The following is a 22,958-nucleotide window of genomic DNA, read 5'->3' on the forward strand; positions in this document are numbered from 1 at the left end:
GATCAGAAATCAAGAAGCATGAGAGGAGAAGCCGCTTCCTTCGTTTCTCAACATGTCAGTGACTATAACAGTTTTAGTGACTGACATCTCAAGAGACAAAAGGCGTGGCTTATGCTTAGATCTTCTGGCCTCGTAATTCGTTTTCATCCGATTTCTTTTTTTATTTATTTTAACTCAAAGGCTGTCATTAAAACTTCTAGTGTGGTGCACAGAGAACATTCAGGCCACCAATTTACGCGGTAAGCAATTATGCTTCTAAACAAAATAAAACAAAACAAAAAAAGGTCGATGTCTTTAAGCCAATCGGGCTGTTGCGCAGTGCGCGCGCCTGGTGCTGCACTATAGCCCGCGACAACTTAAAAACCCAGTGGATGTTCCGCCCCCAGTGCGAGCCTTCTCCCTTTGGTAACACTTCGGTGCGCGGGCAGCAAAACCCCGGCGGAAGTCACCGAGCGCGTTGGGGGCCAAGCGTCTATTAGGTCCTTAACCTTTCCCCGACTGTAAGTTACTCGGGGAGCTTCTAAAGTAAAAGTCGTACACCGTGACTGCTTGAACACTACCCAAACGCAGAGCCGCGTACATATGGCAGGCCTTGGTGTCTCTCACCTTTTGATGTGGGCACACTGTAAGATAGATTCTTCCAACTAACACTGATTCTTGGCGGTGTTGCGCATGAAGGTAAATGCTGTCCATTTCGACTGGATATAATTTTGGGCGTCAAATCCGCAGACACATCTATAAAGAGAAATGAAAAAAGAAAGAAATGGCAACAATTATACATATCCCAATTGCTCGTCAGTTCTGAGGATGCAGTTCGCATAACCTTAAGCTATTTTTCGATAACTTAGTGCTGGATAGAACTGCTATATCCATGTGTTCAAAACTAACCTTCCTGATATTTTGTATCGTATCTTGTTTCGTTTTGTTTCGAAAATACCACGTTCCCAGTTCCCAGCAGTCCCTGAGTGTAGTGCGGCTCACTTCGAGATGGCAAGCAAACTCGGGGAACAACATCAAAATGGCGACATTCTTGCTCCGAGCCTGCGGCCTACACTGACAGAGTTGCACAACTCTTCTGAATTTCTTGAAGCGTTTCCTATGGCACACTCTCACAACACCCACCAGCGGGTTCACTATCTCCTGGAGAAACGTGAACACTCACTCACTGCTACACGTATAGGGATAACGCAGAGCGAATGATTTATACTCTCTGAGTAATATTTTCCCGAACCGATGACTTAGTGCTCACTGAATACATGCGCCAAAGCGTGCTCAAGGTACCAAGCCTCGATGAATGATCATCTTTCCGTTCTGCCGTGAAGCAGATGCGCTAGTATTTTCTTAGCGTAGGTCTGCGTGCGCATGACATTTACAGAGACCGCCACAATTTGCATCTACTATTTCACGCGAATAAACTAAATTCAGTTCTAATATTGTGTCACCACAATAGGGCTGTTTGACGTACTATGGACCTCATTAACTTCTCTGCCTTCTCTGGTAGATTGTTGGAAATGAAGGCTGCGTCTACATTATTGTATACCGCATACTTTCAAATGGCAATTTTTAGACACGCACGTGAGCGCACTATAATTACATAAATGATCATGTAACGACCGCTCCGTGGCCATCAACTGTTCCGATAGCCTGTTGCAGGTTTAGAATAGCCGGACAATCTCGTCCTCACAGAGCTCTCTGCTCACCATAATCTGTAGTTTCCTCCTCTCCAGAATTCGATTTGCTAAAGTGAAAAAAGAGTAGAGGGCTTTGTGTGATGAGCTTGTCGTGCTGCTACTCTCATCCTGCAAGAGACTGTATGGACGGCAGTGCAGAAGCCAGAACCCACGTCTTTCTTTCTTACCTTGTAGCGCGAGAGATTCCATTGGAGACTCCCGCTTGGGCGCATGAAAGGCGGACTTCGCGGCCGGCGGCGGCCTTGTCGGCAGTGTCTACTTTTCCGGCACGTGTACCTGGAACAACGGCAAGGTGCACATTAGGATCGGTTCTCTTCGACTGGTTTCTACCGCAGTACACTCCGCCAGATTTCTGGCTTAATGAACTCGCAGCGGCCGCAGCTGCTGGTATGCGGTCACGGCCGTAAAATACATTTGGCTATATGTGTGACCGAAGAGAAGGTGTGCTTAGTTCGGACAACCACCACTCCGAGCTCGGAATACGTTTTTCTCTTATTTCCCTTGTTACGCACACTGAATGCGCCGTAATCCTCCGTTTTTCTTTTCTTTTTTTAATTTCGGGAATGGTTTCACCGGTGATAGTAAATGCACAAAGGCAACGAACGTCGTGACGATGCATTTTTAGCGCTGTTGCATCTGTTGCTATTGTAACGAAAATAGGGCTCCTCTTCTCTTCGTGCACACCGCGACTTTCCGCCTTTAAACTCTGTGTGTACGTAGACTTCCCCTTCCATTTTCTCTTTTTTTTTTTTTTTTTGTTGTTGACGTCATTCTTCTTTTTAAACACGCCGCGATTGACTCTTCGAGTGTTAAGACTATAGAATATTTCCATCTGCATTTCCCGGTTTCCCGGGCTTTACGCGAAAAAACAATCACTGCAACCTACGTATGTACGTGTCCTGCCAATGACGAGACACAAAAGAAATTGCGTTGAAAACGCATCTAGAGCACGGACTGTGAGTGGCTGCGACGTCAGTCTCATGATTGGGCGTCATAATTCTCTGAGCGCACATTAAGAACCTTTGAGATTGGCTCTACGTGCAGTGAATTTAAAGCGTATAGAGTGCTTCAGCAAACCTCTTACTTTCGGCAAACTTACTTTCGTGTAGCCAAACCCACACAACCGACGCATATCGTTAGGGGAGAAACACACACGAAACAGCTGCTTTCGAAGTATGCGGTCCCCACCGCTCCGCGCACCGAGCCGCTCACATGTGGTCACATTACGAGCGTCGCAAATTGCGGTGCCACATGTGAAACACGACAAACAAAACATAACGCGCAAAACACGACGAAGCTCGCATGCGGTGCTTAGAACCATTTCCCTGCAGGCTGTCTATATTTTGTGCCAAGTCTAAGCATATTGCCCGCTTGTTCCTGCTTTTTTCGGATAGTACACATCGTGTGTCGGTGGACCTTTTTGCAGCACACGCGAACATTCTCTATACCCTGGTACCTGGCCACTGCTTCCAGCTGTTGACATTTTCGGAGGGTATACCACCCTCACGACAAGCACTCTCAGCATCTGTATCTTTGCGAGTGTTTCTTCTGTTTTGAGGACGCTGAGCAACGATTAAAACTTTTAACCCCATAAATCACCACTTTTTAAATTATTAAATTACTCGATTCATCAGCTTTGTTAATTCCCTTGCATCGTAATCTAACAAAATCAAAATTACATTTTTTGTTGTTGTTTTTGTTGAATATGTAATGAACGAAAAATGTACAATTTCAGATGTTAAAACAACCTTGTTGTATCGTCCAAAAAAGACAAACATACCCACACGCGAATTATTACTTCAGCCGCAAAGGCAATGAGGTGCGTTTATCCCCCCCGCAAAAGCGGATTCTTTGGATTGGTCCCAATAGTCTATGTTGCGCGAAACGGACACTCGCACGGCCTTGAAGTGACTGCGACACGTATAACCTTTTCCGCTTGTTTGGTTACAGATCTTTCCCCTACAGCTTACTTTAGGTCAAAATGTCACCTAAAGTTTGCCTTCATACAAGTGCATTCGTCCACGTCTGCGTGGTGAACGGGACGAATTTTTTCATTTTTTTGTTTCGTTTAGGAAAAATTAAACCCACCAACCGGTTAAGAAAAGTAATCGCAATTATTAATCGATTAATCGGTATGTTAAACGATCAAATGCCCAGCCCTACTTTTCCTTTTCTTTTTTTAGCTGCGGTATAATCGGGGAAACTCTCTGCAGCAATGCATTCAAAAGTACGGGCACACGTGCCCTTTCTCAGGCTGAACGCATATCAAAGCTGTTCACGCGTCTCTCCTCCTCTTTACGTAAATGTTGCAGAAAGTGGCCCCCGATTATAGTATATGGGGCATAAAAGAAAGCAATCAAAACCGATAAAACTGCACGGTGCCGGTGTGTTCTAATAATCGAAGGCATGCTGGACTGCCCTTCATTTGTAGTCCACATACTAACGCCCAGATGGCGTTCGATACTCGAAAGGGGGTTCTTACTAACGTCCAGCAATTAAAAAGTAAAAAAAAAAGGTTTTCTTTTTTTTTTAATGAATTACGTAGAGAGCCGAGGTGCTGCTCACTCTACTGCACACTCTGCAACACGCAGACAACATCCGTGCGCTCGTGCATTTTCTTGGTAAGTTTAATGGCGAAATGAACATAGTATTTTCCCCTTGATCTTTTCAGCGGAGCTTCGGGTGCTTCCAGGAATATATAATCGGTGCAGAGACAAGCGGTACGCTTATCTCTGCTTATCTCGCTGATTTCGCTTCCTGGTTCTTCGTGCGCAGGTGGCGTTGCTTAAGTAATATTTTTATCTTTGTTTTTGTTTTTTTCTTTTTTGCATTCTGTTGGACGTGTTGTAGTTTCCAATGACTCACCCACATCCTGGTCGGCAAAAAACGTGGAAGTGCAGTTATTTCGTTGGACTCTCGTCCTTCTCATTCAATGAACTGATCGAAGGAATGCCAAAGACTCTGCTTCCAAGCGCATTGTGGTGCAGCCTACCCTCGCGAAGTCCCGTGCACGTGAGCCTATAGCCAATGTCTGACGGACAAAAAAAAAAAATCCTTTTTTCGAAATGCTTGGGAGATCCCCCAATCATATCAACATCTGCGCATCGAGAAGATGGCTCGTCGATTAGGGAGAAGGGGGGGGGGGGGGGGGGGGGGGGGGGAGTTATTTCAATGGCACTCTCTCGCATTTCTTATCTGTGACTTTCACCATTAGGATTATCAATTGGCAGCGACAATTGCCATGGTGTGTATGTAAAAAGCACGGCGGAAGGTTGGAGACGTTGTGTCCTTAACTAAGCGTGGAGAATCAAAGTCAAGATGATTTAAATCATGATTTTTATCATGATTTATATAGTGATTTTAATCACACCAGTATTACAATGATGATTGAATTCGAGCCTTTTCTCTAAAAATAATTCCGTAAACAGTTTTTATTTTCCGCTCGTCTATCATATTATAGTTTTTGTGTGCATTTATTTTGTACTGAAATTTAAAAAAAAAATAATCCATGAGGCAAACAAATTTTACCCTTTCCACTCTGGTGAAGAAAGAAGACCTGCGAAGCTGTACGCTCGTCCCGTGTGTGTCTTCTTCGTCCTCGTCTGTTTTGAGCGCTGTTTCCTACGACGAATTCCCACCAACTCGCCCAACTATCTATTCTTCTACGATAGCTGGAAAGGTTGCCGCCATCTATGAACGACGGTGGCAACGAGACTGATTGTCTGGTTGCCGCCGTCGCTCATAGATGGCGGTAGCTGTCCAGAGTTCTGTGTAGTTTTGTGTCGACATTTATTTGGCTTTCTTTCTACCTTCCACTTCGTTCGTCAGTTGCGTAACCTCCTATTGCGAGCAAATCAGACCGCGATGAAAAGAGCAAATAAAGCATCTTAGCTAACTAAAAAAAAGAAAATCAAGCCGTTTTTGTTCTGGTATAGCGGGGGTCACGTCAATAAGGTTGTTAATGAAATAGTCCTTTACACACACACAAAAAAAATTTAATTTAAAAACTTTAGGTTAAACCAGCCTTTACTTTTAACATTATTATCATTGATAAGCCCCTCGGATGGAAGCTTTCTCAGGGGAAGGAATGCCTTCGTTTAAAATTGTTCATCAACTTAATACGAACAAACCGGCATCGATAAGGCTAGATAAATGAAGAGTTTATATTTAATTTTGTACCGGAACGATCATGAAAATATTTTAAACGGCGCAGGAGTTGAGCTGCAGTACTCTTGTTTTTGCCCACTCTTCTTTGTTCTTTTACCATTTGCGAACGGAATTGTCTTGGTTACGGCTTAAAATTTGGTTTGAGAAGTTAAGAGAATCCACTGGCAACACTGAAAGCGTGACGTCAAATGTTGTACGTTATAAAAGGGCAGTACAGCTTGTTTCCAACGGATTACAAGAGGTTTAATGGTGTGAAATGAATGCCACGGAAGCTCATTCCAGCCAGCAGAATGAAATACAAACGCCAAAGGTATTGTTTCTTATAGACTGCCTGCTGGACCTTCAAGTTATGCAACTCGTGATGTTACCTCAACAAAGACAACGGGGAAATGTGAATATATGGTTTTGACCTGACCTTAAATTTACGCTTCCTTAATAGTAATTGTGAATTTAGAGATTATGAATAGCACGCCGGGAAGAGCAAAGTCTCAGTATTCCGAAAATGTGTTCAGTTTCGGTAGCTCAAAGAACCGCTGGAGCTACCCTACACGAAATGGAGACGTTACCACGGACTGTCACGAGTGGGGAAAATACTCGTTCAGAGGCCGAGTCTAAAAATGAAACGAGGGAAGCGATAGCTACTATTAAGGGGCTACTAAAAGCAGGTATAAGTTTATATATTCCTGGCTGATGTCTGCGACGGTGCGGAAGAGATTTTACGCTTCGATGCGTACGTGGTAAATACTGACTTTAATGAGGTCGTGTCGTTCCGATAAACAGCGTCAAGGTTGTTCCAGGTGCGGAGCAGTCGCTGCCGCCAAGATACATTGTCGCAAGTTTGTAGAGGGTTTAAGCTAGTGCTAGTTGCTTGCATTTCACAACAGCGAACCTCTCGAAGTATTTGCGAGATGACATGCATACGCCAACCTACTATGAGAAACGGCTCTCTATAACATGCGCGAAAAAAAATGTCAAAAATATACGCAAATCGCAAGTATTCCACGGCAACCCAATAGATGGCGCTAGTTTGTTCTTTCGTCGTAAGATTTCATCACCAAGGCCCGTTCACACACTTGCGACATTTTAGGACCGCAGAAGCTAAAACCGCTTTCAAGCGTGTTGTGATGGCTTACAACAAGCTCCGCAGCAGCGCAGCCGGTCGTAAGCAATCACAAGAGGCTTAAAAACCGGTCTTGTCTTCGTCGGTCGCAAGTGTGTGAACAGGCCTTTAAAGGCCGGTTCACACACTTGCGTTTCGCTGCGACAAACGGGGACAAAACCGGTTTTCGAGCCTCTTGTGACGTCTTACGACCGGCGGCATCGCTGAGCACTCGGTCGTTAGCCGTCACAAGTGGCTGAAAAATAGGTTGCATTGGACTCGGTCGTAGTCCCACACTTGTGACCGATTACGTTTTACGGAGACATCTTGCAACGGTTTACGACCGGATGTGCTGCTGCGGAGCCGGTGGGAAGCCGTCACAAGAGACTCGAACACCGATCTTGTCTCAATTGGTCGTAGTCGGTCGCAAGTGTGGGAAGAGCTAAGCCTTAAGTTTTAACCCACTCGGTTGTAAGCGGTGGAAAGTGTCTGAACCAGCCTTCGTCATTGGTTGTTCGTGCGTTCTTATCATTTAATGCCACAATGTCAGTGACCGCAGAGCGATAATAAATCCGCGAAACTCGCTCTACGTTTCTTTGGCTGTCACTGATTCTAGTTCAGAGTGTACGATGACGATTGAAGCAACTTGGTGCGCCGCCAAGTTTAGCCCGGTTCGGCGACTCTTCTTCAGGTGAGCACATTCAAGAAAATCGATTATAAATATTTATACCACTGCCTGTAGCGAAAGTGCCAATCCGTCAGGTGGTGCAACAGTTGTTAAAAAACACACAAAAATGCATTTATTTATGTTTGGGCGGCAGCCAGCGCCAGGACCTTCACGAGAAACCCTTTTCGAAATTCGGTTCCATCTGGTGACGCAAAAAGCAGTTTCACTTTCGACAAAATGATGGTGGTCACGAAGCTGCACACCTCTCCTAGCTTACACCTTTCCCTTTACCCAAGAAACAGACAAACGTGAAACTCTTTTTCAATGGGCTCCGTCACTTCGGCACGTCAATGGCAGACGAAAATCGGTTGTTTTGTCGCCTCATAATTCTTTCCGAATTGGTTTCAAATCAAATCAAATCAAATCAAAGTTTATTTAGACAACCGTCGAGGAATACAGCTGTCTGGGGCGCCGTCACAAAAGGCATCGACATGCCTGACAAGGCGACAGCCCCCCGCCATCTCCACGTCAAGACAAAATGAAAGACTTAGATGACGAAAACTACTTGATCATGAAAGATCAAACATAAAATCCCATAAGCGGTACAGAACACTGTAAACAAAGAGAAAACAATGAACTAAAACCAGACACTCCCTCACGTAAGACAAACAACAACGAGGCACATAAATTTTTATGCCTGCACAAACATGACAAACAAAGGAGCCGCAAACAACAACATAGTGCAGCCAGCCAGCCATCTCTACAAAGAGATGCTGCACAAAAAACAACATACGCGCACAAAAAAAAAAAAAAATACTGAAAAAAAAACATGTTATTTTTGAAGGGACAATAGATAGACATTTATGTTTTTCTTTAAAGCTTGTATAGACATACCTCCCAGAATAATGGTCATGAGATCAGGGTGGTCATTCAGAAGTACAGGTATTTGATAATCTAATTTTTGTATGCCATAGTTTATGCGTATTTTCTGCCTTCTGTAGCTGGTTCGGAACACCAGTTCCGAAGATCTGAACATAAAAATTGACCGGTACAAAACGGCGACCCATATGCCCCTTGATTGAATTTCTGCTCTCAGAAAGCTTCACAGCCAAACTTTTGCCAAGAGATTGATCGGACGACATTCTGAAACGAACGCTTGCGCAACCGCTTTATCAAATTCGTGAGTCGTGATGCATTGACGTCTCGAAGGTACAGGCCTCCCGTATCCTCCACTTTGTAGAATGTTCATCATCTTCCTTCATCAGCCTCAAGAAGTACACCATTCATATGGCAGAGATGCTATCATGCATGCCATAACTGAAATGATGATCAAAGTTGCCAGACTGAAATTTGAAAGGGGTCTTCCTGTCACAGAAACCGGCTGTTCCAGAAACCGACGGGGGTCGTGCTGACGTCTGCGGAAGAATAATGGCCAGTGAAGTAAACGACCGCCTTCGGCGGATGAGCTCGCGGCCAGGCGCGTGTCAGGTTACGCAGGCAGCGCTTCGTTGAAGCGACCGCATGTTCGGTGTTTCTTCGTATACACAACCTAGAGTGGTTTTGGGGGGTACACAGGTCTCTGCAGCCCCAGATTTACGAGGCGAGCTGGCGGCTCGCTGTTGGAATGTTTTTCGTCAACGCTGGAATGGCCTGGCGGGTCTTGGTATTTAGAAGAACACTGCTTTAGGGTCAGGGGTCAGACCGAGGGGGCAACAACCTACCGTGGGAACAAAGAGAGTGCGGGAACCGCGGGGTCGCCAGGACTGCCAGTGCGAGAGAGAACTCTAAGGCGGACGGACGCATCGCGACGTCGAAGGATGCGGCGAGACCCTGTCGACGGCCCCACGCCAGGCACCGGACGAAGCTTCCAGTGAGTGTGCGACCGCAAAAAGTGGGCGTGCGGGGCCAGTGAGCCGCGCCCACGGTGTGCCAAGCCACCCGCCGGAATTTCTCCACCTCGGACGGACCGCGCAGGGAGACGCCAGCACCTCTACGCCAGATGAGACTTTTTCTTTGCACTCACTTATCCCCCTATTTTAGTTTACCATTAGGACTCTCTTAAACTTAGTATTTTTCTAGTACTGTCTAGGCAACCCCGAGCATGAAATTCTAAACCGTTATACTGTGTGTACCTGTGCTATCTGCCGTTTGATATCTACGTGATTTTTGCATATTATATAGCGCCTAATTATCTACTAAACCCCTGTCAAATTAAACGTCATTTATATATCTGACACACGCCTCCGTCTCTCTTCATTGCTAAGACTCTCCACCAGAGCGTGGCCCTATCGCTCGGCCCCTTCTTTCACATCGTTACTCGGGAGGCCTACCGCCTTCCTGTGACACTTCCTAGATTTGAAAGTCAAAGATGCGCACTGTTAGATTTACCATTTGAAAGCGAGTGTCGCTGTCGTCGCGGCGTCCCAACCCCTGACTGCCGAACCTTCCGTGGACTGTCAAGTTGTGCGCACGCAACCTGCATCTAAAATACATCTGCCACATCTGCCATGGCTGTCTTGACAATGCCAGTATCGCGGTCGGCGATAGCGTGAGACTTCTATGACGTCATCAGGCAGAATTCGAGGGACCACATTTTGGACGCAGTAAACACACAAGTCGGGAACGTAATTAAAGCGCCGAGTTTGCAAGAAAAGGAGGAACAGGCGTTTTTGTTTTGCCCACAACTCCAATGTTTTTCGTACTTTTTATCTGGTATTCACCTTCCTCGAATTACGCAAGGTCGCCTTCCGTTGAGGATAACAGAACGATTAAGTGTGGTGTGCTCGGGTTCTTTCATGACGCCAGAAGTGCGCCAAGGTCGTTTAGAAAAACAGTTTGCATCGAACTAGGGGGTGTCGAGTTACAGATGACGCTACGCGCTACATGACCCTGACAGATTGTCGGAAGGCCGAATTCACGCTCGAAGGACCGCGTCGTTTTCCGCTAGGATATTTATCCATTTGGCACCAAACATCACAGCAAAAACATCACTAGTATTCACCTCAAAAAACGCAGTAAACAGGAAGAAAAAAAATCCTTGCTTTTTGCGGTTCAATACTCAATTTTCCCCTCATGTGTTGAGTAGGTGCATTTTCGTTCAGGTATATGCTTCAAGCACCAAAAACTATGTTTCTTCCCCCGACAACCAAGCCTTGTGAGAACTACTTCGGGCAGGGCAGGAACAACCTCAAAAACTTGCTTTATCATCGACGCGGCAGGGAGTATAAAATGAAGCACCATGACGTGTCAGAAACGGAAGAAAAAAAAATATAGCTTTTTCTGTCGAGAGTTACGCGAGTAGAGTTAGTGACAGTTTACGAAACGCAGTGCGTGGCGAGTTTTGAGAATGCCACTATCGCATCGCAGATAACGTTTCCGTCATTTGCCGATAAGAGCACCGAAGAACAAATAGCGAAGCGAGTAGTGCGTACATAATCAGTCGCGTCTCGGCGTTTCGTAAACTCTCGGAGAATCAGTGTTAGGTAAAGTACATCTAAAAGGTACTTCAACTAAAGTACAAAGTAAATGAGACGTGATGTACTTCAAGTAAAGTAGAAAGTACACTGGGTGCAATGTAATTGAAGTAAAGTACTATGAATAAAATGTGCTTTAAATGTAAAGTAGAAGTAAAGGGTGTCACAACAAAAAGTTTTTTTTTTTTTACCTCAAAAATAAACAAGGCATCACCGAACGCTCATTCTCCGTCGAAAGGTAGCACTAGAGGTCACAACAGATGCCAAAGTTTCAGCCCGATCTGACACCTTAATCAAAAGTTATAAATGATTTTCTGAAAATGTCAATGGAAAAATAGCGGCCGACGGAGTTTTCGAATACATGGGGCTCTATGGCACCAGAAACCGAAAACGGGCAAAAATTGGCTTCATTTCTCATTGAAATTTTCAGAAAATCACTTATAACTCTTGAATAAGGTATCGGATCGGGCTGAAACTTTGGTATCTGGTTGTGACGTCGAGCGCTACCTTTGGGTGGAGATAGAGCGTTCGGCAACGCCTAGTTTATTTTTGCGGTAAAAAAAAAAAAAAAACTATTTTTTTTTACACCTTGTATTTTATCACAATCTTTTATGATGTCTTTTAATTTCCTTATACCGTGATTTTGAACTGGTATCCATTGCCCAGGAATAATCAACAGTGCGTACCTATTTTTAATAAAACAGCGGCGAATGTTTGATAAAGTCAAGTGGCCACAGAGTAGTTATTTTCACGAATGAAGCCGAATTCAGAAGTCCCTCTTCTGAATTTGGCGCAGCTTGCACTGAATCGTTGGACCATGATGTCATCCCCGTAGCTTCAGCAAGCAATCCTCTCAGAGAGGAGTGTCCTCTCTTTAATGGAAAAAAAGTAGTGAGTGTGAAAGCAAGCTAGTGATAATTAATCATAACGCGACACCTGAGATTGGGGTGGGAAAAAATTAAGAAACTTTCAAGTCGAAGAAAAAGAAAAAAGAGAATGTCTCAAAACATTCTGACGTTCTCCACTGTTGTCTTTTTTTTTTCCACTTGAAAGTTTAATTATTCCACACCACAGTTTTAGGAGCTAGATTATGATTAATTTTGCTCTCATAATATTTTAAACCCCTTTGCTTGCGCTGACCGACCGAGAAGTACCCTGTATTCAAAAAGCTAGGGGGAAGCCACCCCCAGCCCAAACGGAGCGATGCCTCGTCTGCTCATATCGACGGTGAGAGTAGAATATCCTTACCACTATTTCTGCGTAGTTGACAAAGCATCATTTCGTGATAAAAATTTAGCAAAACAAAATTTGGGGAATTCACTTTGAGGTCAGAAATTGTACTTTACTCGGAAAGTACCAGAAAAAATACTTGAAGTCAAGTACAAGTACATACTCAGAGAATGTATTTCAAGTAAAGTTCAAGTTTCCTAACCCTACTTGAAGTAGAACTTTAAGTACAATGTACTTAAAGTACTTCCCAACACAGCGGGGAATATTAGCCACGTGTGTGACCAAAAGCGTCGATGTGGTCGATTATAACGCAATTAAATGCATATATATATAGCTGCAAGCGAGCTGGACAAGAATGACAAAAATAATCCCCGGAGAAGGGGAACATGAGGCTGGCGGTTGGCCAAACCATAGCTTCTTTTGATCATGCCTGCCAAATCGCTGGTCCACGGCGGGGCAAATCCTGGTCGTGACATCACGAAAGGAAATCATAAGTCTATTTCGTGATACAAGTATGTTAGTTGTTGCACACAAGTTACAACCCATGAAGGAAGGAGTGGTATTGAGCCACTCGGAGACGTAGTGGTTTTGAGTCAAAATCTATGACTTTTTTTTACAAACATCTTATCATAGATATAGTCATCTTCGTCGTTAGCTTCGGCCAAGTTCTTCGTTAATTTTGGCCAGAGTAAAAGAGTAGGTCGACAACCTGGATGAACAATGTGTTCGTTTGCGGAAAACAGACAACCTCGGAAGTTTTCTGCTCAAATTTTTTTCTCACGGACACAAACGTTTTGATAATTTAGTATGCTCGAAAGAGCTCCCACAATGGCGCAGATAATCTAAAAAATACGTAATATCGACACAGCTTTTTTTATTTATTTTTTATTTTTGAAAGAAATTAAGTAGGTTTAGAAAGAGTTATATACGTAAAGACAGGGGACGGGATATATGTCGGAAAAATCAGGGGAAAATCGGCCCTCGTATCTGCCCTTGTAAAGTAATCATTACCAGCATTTTACAATGCTTGCCAAGTAGGAAATAAATTATGTGTAAAACGTACCTTTCCTTACGGCGTGCTCAGGATATAAGGTAACTGGCAAGCCCGTCAAGGGCAGTGAGACATTTACGTTTTATGACAATTGCCAAATGAAATTAAATGACGCAAGAGAAACGACCTTCAGCAAGTGCCAGGCACCACTTCATGGACCTGTATAGACAAATCTCTATTTGCTTGGACTGATGCGCTTGATACATTTCGGCATCAGCAGCGGCTGAAAGTTAATTCCTCTCCGGTATCGACAACAACGCTGGTCTAGGGTGATTTCCATACAGACGGATTTTTTTCGCGTTACGTCGGTTCCTGGGCACTGTCAATTTGTCTGTGTCTGTCGTTTTCACCCGGGAAGTCACAACGTTTCTGTTCAAATTAATTACTTTAATTAAATTGTGATGCCTGAAGAAAATATTTAAAGCATCTTAATGATCGTAGACACTTGGCCGAGCATTGGGTGTAGTTTCTTTAAATGTATAAATAAACCGATACAGCGAATATTTCTGTTGCAAAATCGATTAACATCTAACGCATTTTAGGTGTAATATTATAAACAAACACATCACCTGATGTTAAGAGTAAAAGTTTCTTTTTGGTTCTTCGTAATTTTCTGATGACGACGGTCCTCGGCGTCTTCTGTTGGTGCCGTCGAGTTCAGGAGCCGTTAGACGGTTGACGTTTTCCAAGGTGTTTATTAGACCGAATAATTACTGACTCTGTACGTTCGTAGCAAAAAGTCAGGGACCCGGCATCATTGCTGCGCGCCTCCAAGTCCGCGTGCGCGCCCAGCTCATACGCCTCGCCCGACACGGGCTTTTGTAGGAAAGGTCCTTCTGTCCCTCTGGCCAGGACCGACCAATAATTTAAAAGCCCAAAGAGGTCACGTGGTATACACCTGTCCAATAAACGTCCGACAGTAAATACAACACCCCGTCAGTTCTCCAACCGCCAGAACCAAATTCCTTGTCTAATCGGCCCGTGCATTGTTCGCCGCCTGGCTGGCGCCTGAGCGCCGACTGCCCGGATCGGGGAACACCCGTGCGCTCCGAACATTCGGGCCGACGCCGTCCGGAGCAAAAACAAATAATTAAAGAACACACCCCCGCCGTCGCGGCAGCCACAACATGTACACCACCCGCACCGAACACTCGAGCCGACGGCGTCAGGAGCGAAAACAAATAATAAAATAACACACACACACCCGCCGGCGCAGCAGCCGCAACATGCACACTATTTACATTACATTATTCCGAGCATCAGATAAAATGCAAGCTAAACATTCGTGGCCTACCTTGTATATCCTATATATAATCAAGAGCCACTGTTTTCGATTTCTTACGAAGGTTTCAATAAGCACACATAGTGGCTTGTTACCTACACACTCACTCTGCGTCAGTATGATTCATGTGTACCCTTGTAATCTCATCAGATGTATGTGACCCGCCGACAGTGAAAATAGTCAAAACATGTCCTAAAATTAACTGCAGAAATTATGCAATCCACATAATAAAGGAATGTAGTTGGTAGCAAACGTAGCACCACACGAAGCTTTACAAATTAAGGCATGAAACACAATGGAACACGACGAGAAACACGAATACAAAGGCTTTGCCAAGGATCGGAAAGGAGAGCGCAGCGACGAGTTAAAGGCACCTTATGGCGGCCGCGTCACGTGATTCCTATAGATGTCAGCGCCCATGCGACGGAGGGTGAAAAGGACGATAATTTTGGACAACGTTCTTTGACCATGTTGTCAAAGCTGTGGGCGCACTTGTGCTTGGACATCTTGAGCGCCCATCAAAGCTGTGCACGCGCACTCTTCACTTCTGGAATATCCCTGCGTAAGCATAGTGTGGTAACTGTGGTGATGCGTAACTCAAGTTAAGGGTGACTTAACTCAAGTTAAGGGCGCCCGTCTAACAGGGGGTTACAGTATTGCAGCTCAATCGAGATTCAGTCTCAGTGGACAGCGGATGAAGAGAGGCGGGGGAGGGGGTACACGTTACAGAAAAAGTTTACTAATATTACACATGGTAGTGTTCCCCCAAAACTATACCCGTTTTTCCACCTGATAACCTAATTCAAAAATACCTTGTTTTTCTTGTCGTTTCCTCTAAGAGCAAGAAAGCCATCGTTCAGGTAAACACCCTCGTACAACAACGTCTAGCCATTCCCGTGCGCGTGGCTAACCAAGCGAACTAGGATTCCCTCTCTAACGTGTCAAAAAGCGCGCGTTATAAATAGATGAAAGCTTTCGCAGTCCACTGACCGTTTACGCAATCGCTCCCGGCGCTCCTTCGAAGGCAAAAGTAATCCTGGAGAAAGTCTGCACGCGCAAGAGTCAAGACGCGAGTGGCCGTCAAAGGCGAAGCCGATTCCGCACTCGGGAAAGAGGTCGCCGTTGCGTGCGAGCGCCTACTCTCCGTCTGACCTTACGACGGCCCGCAGCACACCCTATATCAGCCATGCCAACCAATCCAGCGTTGTGAATGTATGACGTCACTACGCGTTTCGCGTGTCGCTGCAAGGTCACGTGACACCAACGCGGCATGGGATTGGTTTCGATGGCTTGTAGCGTCCTCCGCGGTCCATCGCGAAATGATACGGGGTATTACGACGTTACACGTACGTGGAAAGGCAACCCCTTGATAAAGGGAACCCTCGCTCAACCGGTTTTTTTGTGTGACTTCGCGCGAGCGCTCTGTCGCTCCACGGCCCTCGAGGCCGGAGGCCGCGGATCCTCGGTGCGTCGAAAATCTCGGTCCCGCGCGGTGGCCTTCGAAGCACGAGTCGCTGAGACGGAACGTATCTGTGCGTGTTTCCTACACTGGGTCGGAGCTGTTTGTTGCGGCTCGTCGTGGTCTGTGATCGTTAGGCCGCGGGCAATCAAACTGCATATCTTACAAAAGGCAGTCTGCGAACATTGGGGAGTTTTCGTAGATCGTCTTCGTCCTCCCACAACGCTCTTCGCAACCCGCTCGATATGCCATCGGCGCGCAGGCGCAGAAGCGGCTTCCTCGTTGCGGAGAGGGGAAACGCGGTCTAGGAAAACTCCCTAATGGAGAGTCTTAGGGAAGCGTTTTTGCAGATCCGATACGGTACGATAATCCCTCCGGTATACGAATTGGGCATGCGCTACCACAGACGTCTTTCATATCGGCAGTGCGTACCGGAGGGCCCATCGTACCCGTACCGTATCGGATGGACGAAAACGGTTCCCTAAAAGTATCTATTGTTTGAAACGGGACTGAGACGTGTCCGCGAAAAATGCTGTCATCATGAGTGCGGCGAACGGCGTGTCTTTGATATGATGCATGAACAGTGTGATGCCAGAGTACAGGCGAGCTGGTTAAGGGGTATTCACACGAATACCCCTTAACCTTAACCGGCACGCGCATCCCACGACGAAAACGTCAGGCTTTGCGATGTGCCCAATTCCTCATGTTTTCATCTCGTGATGCGCGCGTGCCGGGGAGAAATCCCCGGGATTTCTCTTTCGCGTGAATACCCCTTTAAGGGGTATTCACACGAGGGGGAAATCCCGGGAATTTCTCCACGACACGCGAATCTTGCGACGAAAACGTCAGGCTTTGCGATGCGCAAAAGCCTCGCGTTTTTGTCTCATGATGCGCGCGTGCCGGGGAAAAATCTCCGGGATTTCCCCCTCGTGTGAATACCCCTTTAAGAACTGACATTTTGTTAAACCCTGGAGAGGGGAAAAACAGGGACAGAATAACACGAATCTCCAGAATCGAGTTGTTCCCTCTTTCTGTTTCTCCACTCCCCAGGGAATATAAATGGTGAGTAAGACTGAACTTCAAGGGTTGCAGTGGACTCTAAGATTCCGCGGCAGGCAGTCGCTACCTCCAGGGTTCAAGTTACGGGGGAAGGAGGGGGGGGGGAGTTTATTCCCCCCTCCTACTACGTCAGCCTCTCCCCCCCCCCCCCCTCTCCTCCCCCCAATTTCGTTTGGGGGCAGGGGGTTCTGCAAAGAAGTGTATCACAAACATATCTAACGTCACGGAGAAGATGCTATTTCTCCAAGCGGGAGACACATTTTTTCGAAAAAATAAAGTGTTGGCGGCCTTTTCTTTATAAAATAAAGTCGCACCTTAGAGCTATTCTTTTTATGACCAAGTCCGCCCCTGCTACCTCCAGATAGAGAGGAAAGCGGAAGGCTGCAAGCCGTAAGCACTGAAATCTGTAGTCCCACAAGTGAGAACGAACAAGAGAGCGACAAAAAGACAAGCAAAACAAAATACACTCAAAAGGTAATACGTGTTCGTTTGGCCGCGTTAAACTATCTGTCAAGTGTTTTTTTTTTTTTTTTTTCCCCTTAGTACAACCCAGGACGTCGGATTTATCTTGCAAAACAAGGCTGGAAATAACTAGCTACCGACCTTGCAAGTTCTGTTTTGCTGCTTTGCCCGTGTTGTCGACTAAAGTCTCGCCAGCAACCTTGCGCCCTACGGGTCAACCAATGATGAGTCTCTACGCGCCGCCGCTGCCAAGCGCCCGAATCAAGATGCAAATGATGGCGGACATTTTCCTCCAGGTCTGTTGTACAAAAATGCCAGTGCTGCCGCCTCGCTAATTGGCCGCCGAGAGATAATTATACGCTCGGTACTGGCCACATTCTGCAGTGATTATAGAAAACAAGATACATGCTCAACAGACGGTGTAAACTTTTTTTTTTTTTTTACCAAAGCTATGATCTGTATTTTTCTTCAATAAATGCCCCTGAATAGCTTCTTTCTTCTTCTTCTTCTTCTTCTTCTTCTTCTTTTAAATAATAACGTGGAATGATTCTCCTATGGCTTGATTTCGAGCTTCCTCGACATGTACTTTCGCGGACGATATGAACTGAAACGGTCCTTCGTGCTTCTTTGTCGTACCTGCCAATTCTTTTTTTTCTTTTTTTTTTTTAAGAGAGTTTCAGTTGGGTTTAAAAATAGAATGAGAAGTTTGGGTGCCATAGTTCGAACTGAGTGAGAAATTGAGAGATAACAGAGCTTTTGGGGACTGCGCCCATGCAGAAAAAAGCCCAATCGGACGCTTCAGCTCATATATATCTTTCCGCGAGGACACCGTCGTGGTCTCTTACTTTTGGCTCCAGTCACTTCACTTCGTAATTAATATATGCTTTTTTATTAAATACTTGAGCGTGTTGGTGATCTACATTGACTTAAAACGAAAGAAACGAACAAGAGGACGAGACAAACGACATAGTTGTGTCGTTTGTTTTGTTCTCTTGTGTGTTTCTTTCGTTTTAATAGAGGTAGGCGCGTGTTGGCTCAGACAGCAATTGGAGCCCACGCTCACCTTCCGGCCTTTCAACAGGACAGCTTTGTGCAAACAATAGGTTCATCAATATGACAACGGGAAATATTAGAATAACGTTGTTGTTGTTTTGTCCCGATGCCGTGGACTTCCAGTGAGCGCATTAAAGCATGCTGCGTAGGGGCAGTGCGAGTTGTCAACACCACTATCGTTCTGCAGCAATAAAGACAACAAGAACACACGACTTGCTATGTTTTGTTTTACCTTATGATGGACCGCGGACGACACCGCGAACTATCCAAGCCAATCCGAGGCTACGTGAGCGTAATGTGACCTTGGGGAGAGGCGTGGCGACATGCGGGGCTCGTAGTCACGTGGTCACGTTCAGGGCGTTTTATTGGCCGAGATGGCTCGTAGGCGTCCCTTTTCGGCCCACCGCAAAGTAAAACGGATTGTAGAACTTCCCATACTGAAACGTACACCGATTTCGCGCGAGGAAGTCGACAAACGGCGTAGCTCACCGAATCGGGAAATGTTGGGCTCGTCGACAGCACGGTGTCCACCGAGGACATAACACACCACCCGCCCGATAGAGAAACACGCGGCTATCAGCGCCCAGAAACGCGCGCGCACATCTTTTCAGAGATACGCGCATCCGACCTCGTGGAACTTCGCTTATCCATCCACTATCATGCGTTGTTTTCCGAATCCGGGCGTTCGCCAAATGCTCCGCGTTCTTACACACTCATGTATGCACGCTTGTTTACGGCGCACTGGGAACATCAATCATCGGCCTTCCTTTCGTCAGTTCAGCCAATCAGAAGAACGACAGGACTAAGGGGCTGCCACGGTAATCCTCTCCGAAACCGCGTCACCGTGCTCGTACATATGCAGAAGATACGGTGTTTGTTGCAGATGTGATGTTCGAATTATCCGTTGTTGGAATTATCCGAGCATTTTGGAACAAGCATGTTTGCATTCATACGTTATGTACGCTTTAAACATGCCTGCAGAATGTTTTTTTTTTTCTTTTTTTAAAGATGTATTAGCAGTTCGACCGCGACTTTAGTGCCAAACGGGGAGGACGTTTTTTTTAGAACCGAAACTTCGTGAGCGTTGGAGGCGCGAGGTCATCGTCCTTCTCGTGGGTTAAAATGGTTCAAGGAGCAACAAGTGACGTTCCTATATAGAAGGACTTTGCGTGTTCAGAGTGACCCTCCGGGTATGCCACCGTAAGAAACATGTAGCGTCTACTTCTCCGCAAAGCACTTGGGAGCTCCCAAATGAAAATTCTCATTTGTATGAGAAATTTCTTGTGTCCAATAAACACATATGAATCATACAAGATATTTAGGAACATATAAGAACCATATAAGAACCACAAAATAACCATATAAGAACTTTATGAGAACTATATGACCTTCTCATTTTGCAAGCTGACCTTCTCAAAATAACCGACAGGTGCCAGAATTGGAAAATGTCTCTCAATACTAACAAATGTAAGTGCATGCGTTTTTCTAATTCATTAGCAGAAACTAATCCTACGCTACTTTTGGATGGGACTATACTCGAATATACAGACCACTATAAATACCTCGGCGTGCATCTTTCACCTAATCTCTCTTGGAATACTCATATTAACAACATTGTACAATCTGCTAATCGAAGTTTAAGCTACATCCGTCGAAATTTTAGATATGTTCCCAATAACCTTAAGCGCCTCCTGTACGTTACTCTTGTCCGTCCCAAATTAGAATATGCGTCTTCAATTTGGCATCCTCATCAATCAACGCTAACTGATTTAATTGAATCTGTTCAGAGCCGTGCTGCACGCTACATTTTTTCTGATTATTCCCGTTTTTCGAGTGTCTCGTTAATGAAAGCTCACCTTGACCTTCCGCTATTATCTTCACGTCGTAGGATCTCTCGCCTTTGTCTTCTTCACAAGGTATTTTATACGCCCATCTTACAATCTCTCTTAAACCCCCCATCATACATCTCGGCTAGATTTGACCATCCTTGTAAGATCGCCCGCCCACAATGCTTCACCCTCGCACACCAGAAGGCGCTCTTATCATCTGCGATTGTGGACTGGAATGACCTCCCCGAGAACCTCATCGGCATCACCGACAGTGGAAGATTTCGGGACGCCATCACCAACTACTTCATGTAAACCCACTCCCCTCTGTAACGCCACCTGTGGCCCTGAGGGTATTATAAATAAATAAATAAATAAATAAATATATGAGAAGATACAAGCGCCATATAAGAGATTTGTGAGAAGTTGCTTATATGGTTCTTATATATCTTATATAGTTCTTATATAATTCTTATATATCTCTTAGATGGTTCTTGTATGTTCTTATATATCTTGTATGATTTATATGTGTTTATTGGAAACAAGAAGTTTCTTATACAAATGACTTTTTCACTAGGGAGAGGCGATCGCCGCAATCAATACGAGGGTTCTCGGCGAATGACAAAGCTAAAAATATATTTAGACGAAAAAAAATTGCCAGCAACATTTATCTTTAAAGGCCGACCTACAGCCTTCTACAGAGAAGATAGCGCTGTTGCGCTCTTAGCACTCTCCCTCTCGTAAGCTGCGAGGGAGCCAAGTTGTTGCAAGGTAAAAAGTGGAGAGGATATAGGAAAGCAGGAGGCGGCTAAAAGTGGAAAGCGCGTAGTGCATGTCGGCCCTCTAATATGGCGCCCGAGCGTCGGGGGACCGTCGGCTCAAGAGCCAGACGTCTTAATGGATTCTCCCTCGCCCACGTGAAGACAACTCGCCGAGGAGCAGCCTTCGTCCGGTGCGCTGCAAAGGACCGCGCCTTTCGGTCCGCATTCTTTGTCATTAAAGTTATGTATGCCCACGTTCCAGAGGTGTCTCCTTTTACTCCACTGGATACCTCTATCGAAGTTCCTTCGCGACTACGTATACATAAAATGCATTATAGGGAATACTCCCATCTCATTAAGCGTTCGGCGTATGCGTGACGCCTCCATGATTTCAGTTTATACAGGAGGCAGACGGCCGTGTTTGCGACGGCTCCTGCCGTCTCGTGCTCTACACACGGAGAGCTCCATCGAGGTCGTCGCGCGTGCAGAAAGACCAAAGTTCCCTCGATGCATTGCGGCTGCGGTGGCGTAGTCGAACTGGCTGGTGAGATCCGTCTCTTGGTGAGGGAATTGGTGTATCGCGTGACATATATTTCCCCGCTAAATTTTGCGGGCAAACTGAAATACTGTATAGGTCGTGTTACGTCAGGCCACACGGCATCGATTTCCCCGCTAAATATAGCGGGGAAACTGGATTGGCATCTAGGTCACAAGACGTTCATTTTTCCGCTAAATTTATCGGCAAAACTGAGTTGACGTGCAGGTCACGGGCTGTTAAGGTCTCCAAGTCGCATAGGTCACGTGACATGAGGTGACGTCAATTTCCCGCCAAATTTAGCGGGGAAACTGAATAAGTGTGTAGGTAGCGTGACGTGAATTTTTCCACTAAATTTAGAGGGGGAAACTGAATTGGTTTTTATATGTCCCGTGACGGCATGTCAATGGACGTCAATTTTTTTCGCTAAATTTAGCTGAGAAACGGGCCTCGTGTACACGTCTCGTGATATCAACTGTCCCGCTAAATTTAGCGGGAAATTCACTGACGGACGGACGGACGAAAGTTTGGGATTGGACGAAACATTAAAAAGGCATTTCATCACTTTAAACCACCTTGTACTGTGACACTGAGCATGGTTAAATGTCATGTTGAGCGTCACAGCGCGGGTCATGTTAAAGATGCAATAAAGGGGCATAATTAGCGATACCTTGATCCGCGCACTCTATGCGCATAGAAGTCGACCATGTCTCTTCGAGCTCGCCTTACCTTTTTCGAAGTAAGTTCCTGATACATTCGATGCCAGAATACAGCTGGACAAGCCGAGTGACGTGTTCCGCGAATGCGCTAGTCTGTGTTTACCCAAGCCCTAGCAAAACACCTTACCACACGCGACCAAAAAAAGAAAGGCACACAACAGAAAAAAAGAAAGGAACAGGTAGAACCGTAGCGACGTAGGCTAATGGCATGCAGAGACCTTGGAAATGTCTCGACGTGATGTATACTTTAGTGAGTCGGTGTTTTTAAAACAAATGCAACAAAAAGCGGAGGGAAAAAAAAAGGGGGGGGGGGACTAGTAGATTTCCACGAACGTAGCGCAGCGAGTTTGTTATTAGTTTTCTATTTTTCTATAGAAAACGACACAGGTCGTTGTCTTCATGTCTCGATCCTCACCTTTTCGGC

The 22,958-nt window shown here is 45.5% G+C and overlaps 1 protein-coding gene across 1 annotated transcript in view; it reads right to left on the minus strand.

Annotated features, from left to right (window-relative positions):
* The window catches only part of LOC115316764 (ATP-binding cassette sub-family G member 1), a 40,663-nt gene extending 21,398 nt beyond the window's left edge, over window positions 1-19,265 (minus strand). The window contains exons 1-3 of the mRNA XM_042288730.1: window positions 19,183-19,265; window positions 1,859-1,967; window positions 607-735 (exon numbers count right to left, since the gene is read on the minus strand). Coding sequence (XP_042144664.1) covers window positions 607-735; window positions 1,859-1,880 — 151 coding nt within the window. The 5' untranslated portion in view covers window positions 1,881-1,967; window positions 19,183-19,265. The remainder of the gene's footprint in view (window positions 1-606; window positions 736-1,858; window positions 1,968-19,182) is intronic.
* Window positions 19,266-22,958: the final 3,693 nt, after the last annotated feature.

The sequence above is a fragment of the Ixodes scapularis genome, unplaced genomic scaffold (assembly GCF_016920785.2).
Source record: "Ixodes scapularis isolate PalLabHiFi unplaced genomic scaffold, ASM1692078v2 PGA_scaffold10__122_contigs__length_95168666, whole genome shotgun sequence".
Taxonomy (NCBI): domain Eukaryota; kingdom Metazoa; phylum Arthropoda; class Arachnida; order Ixodida; family Ixodidae; genus Ixodes; species Ixodes scapularis.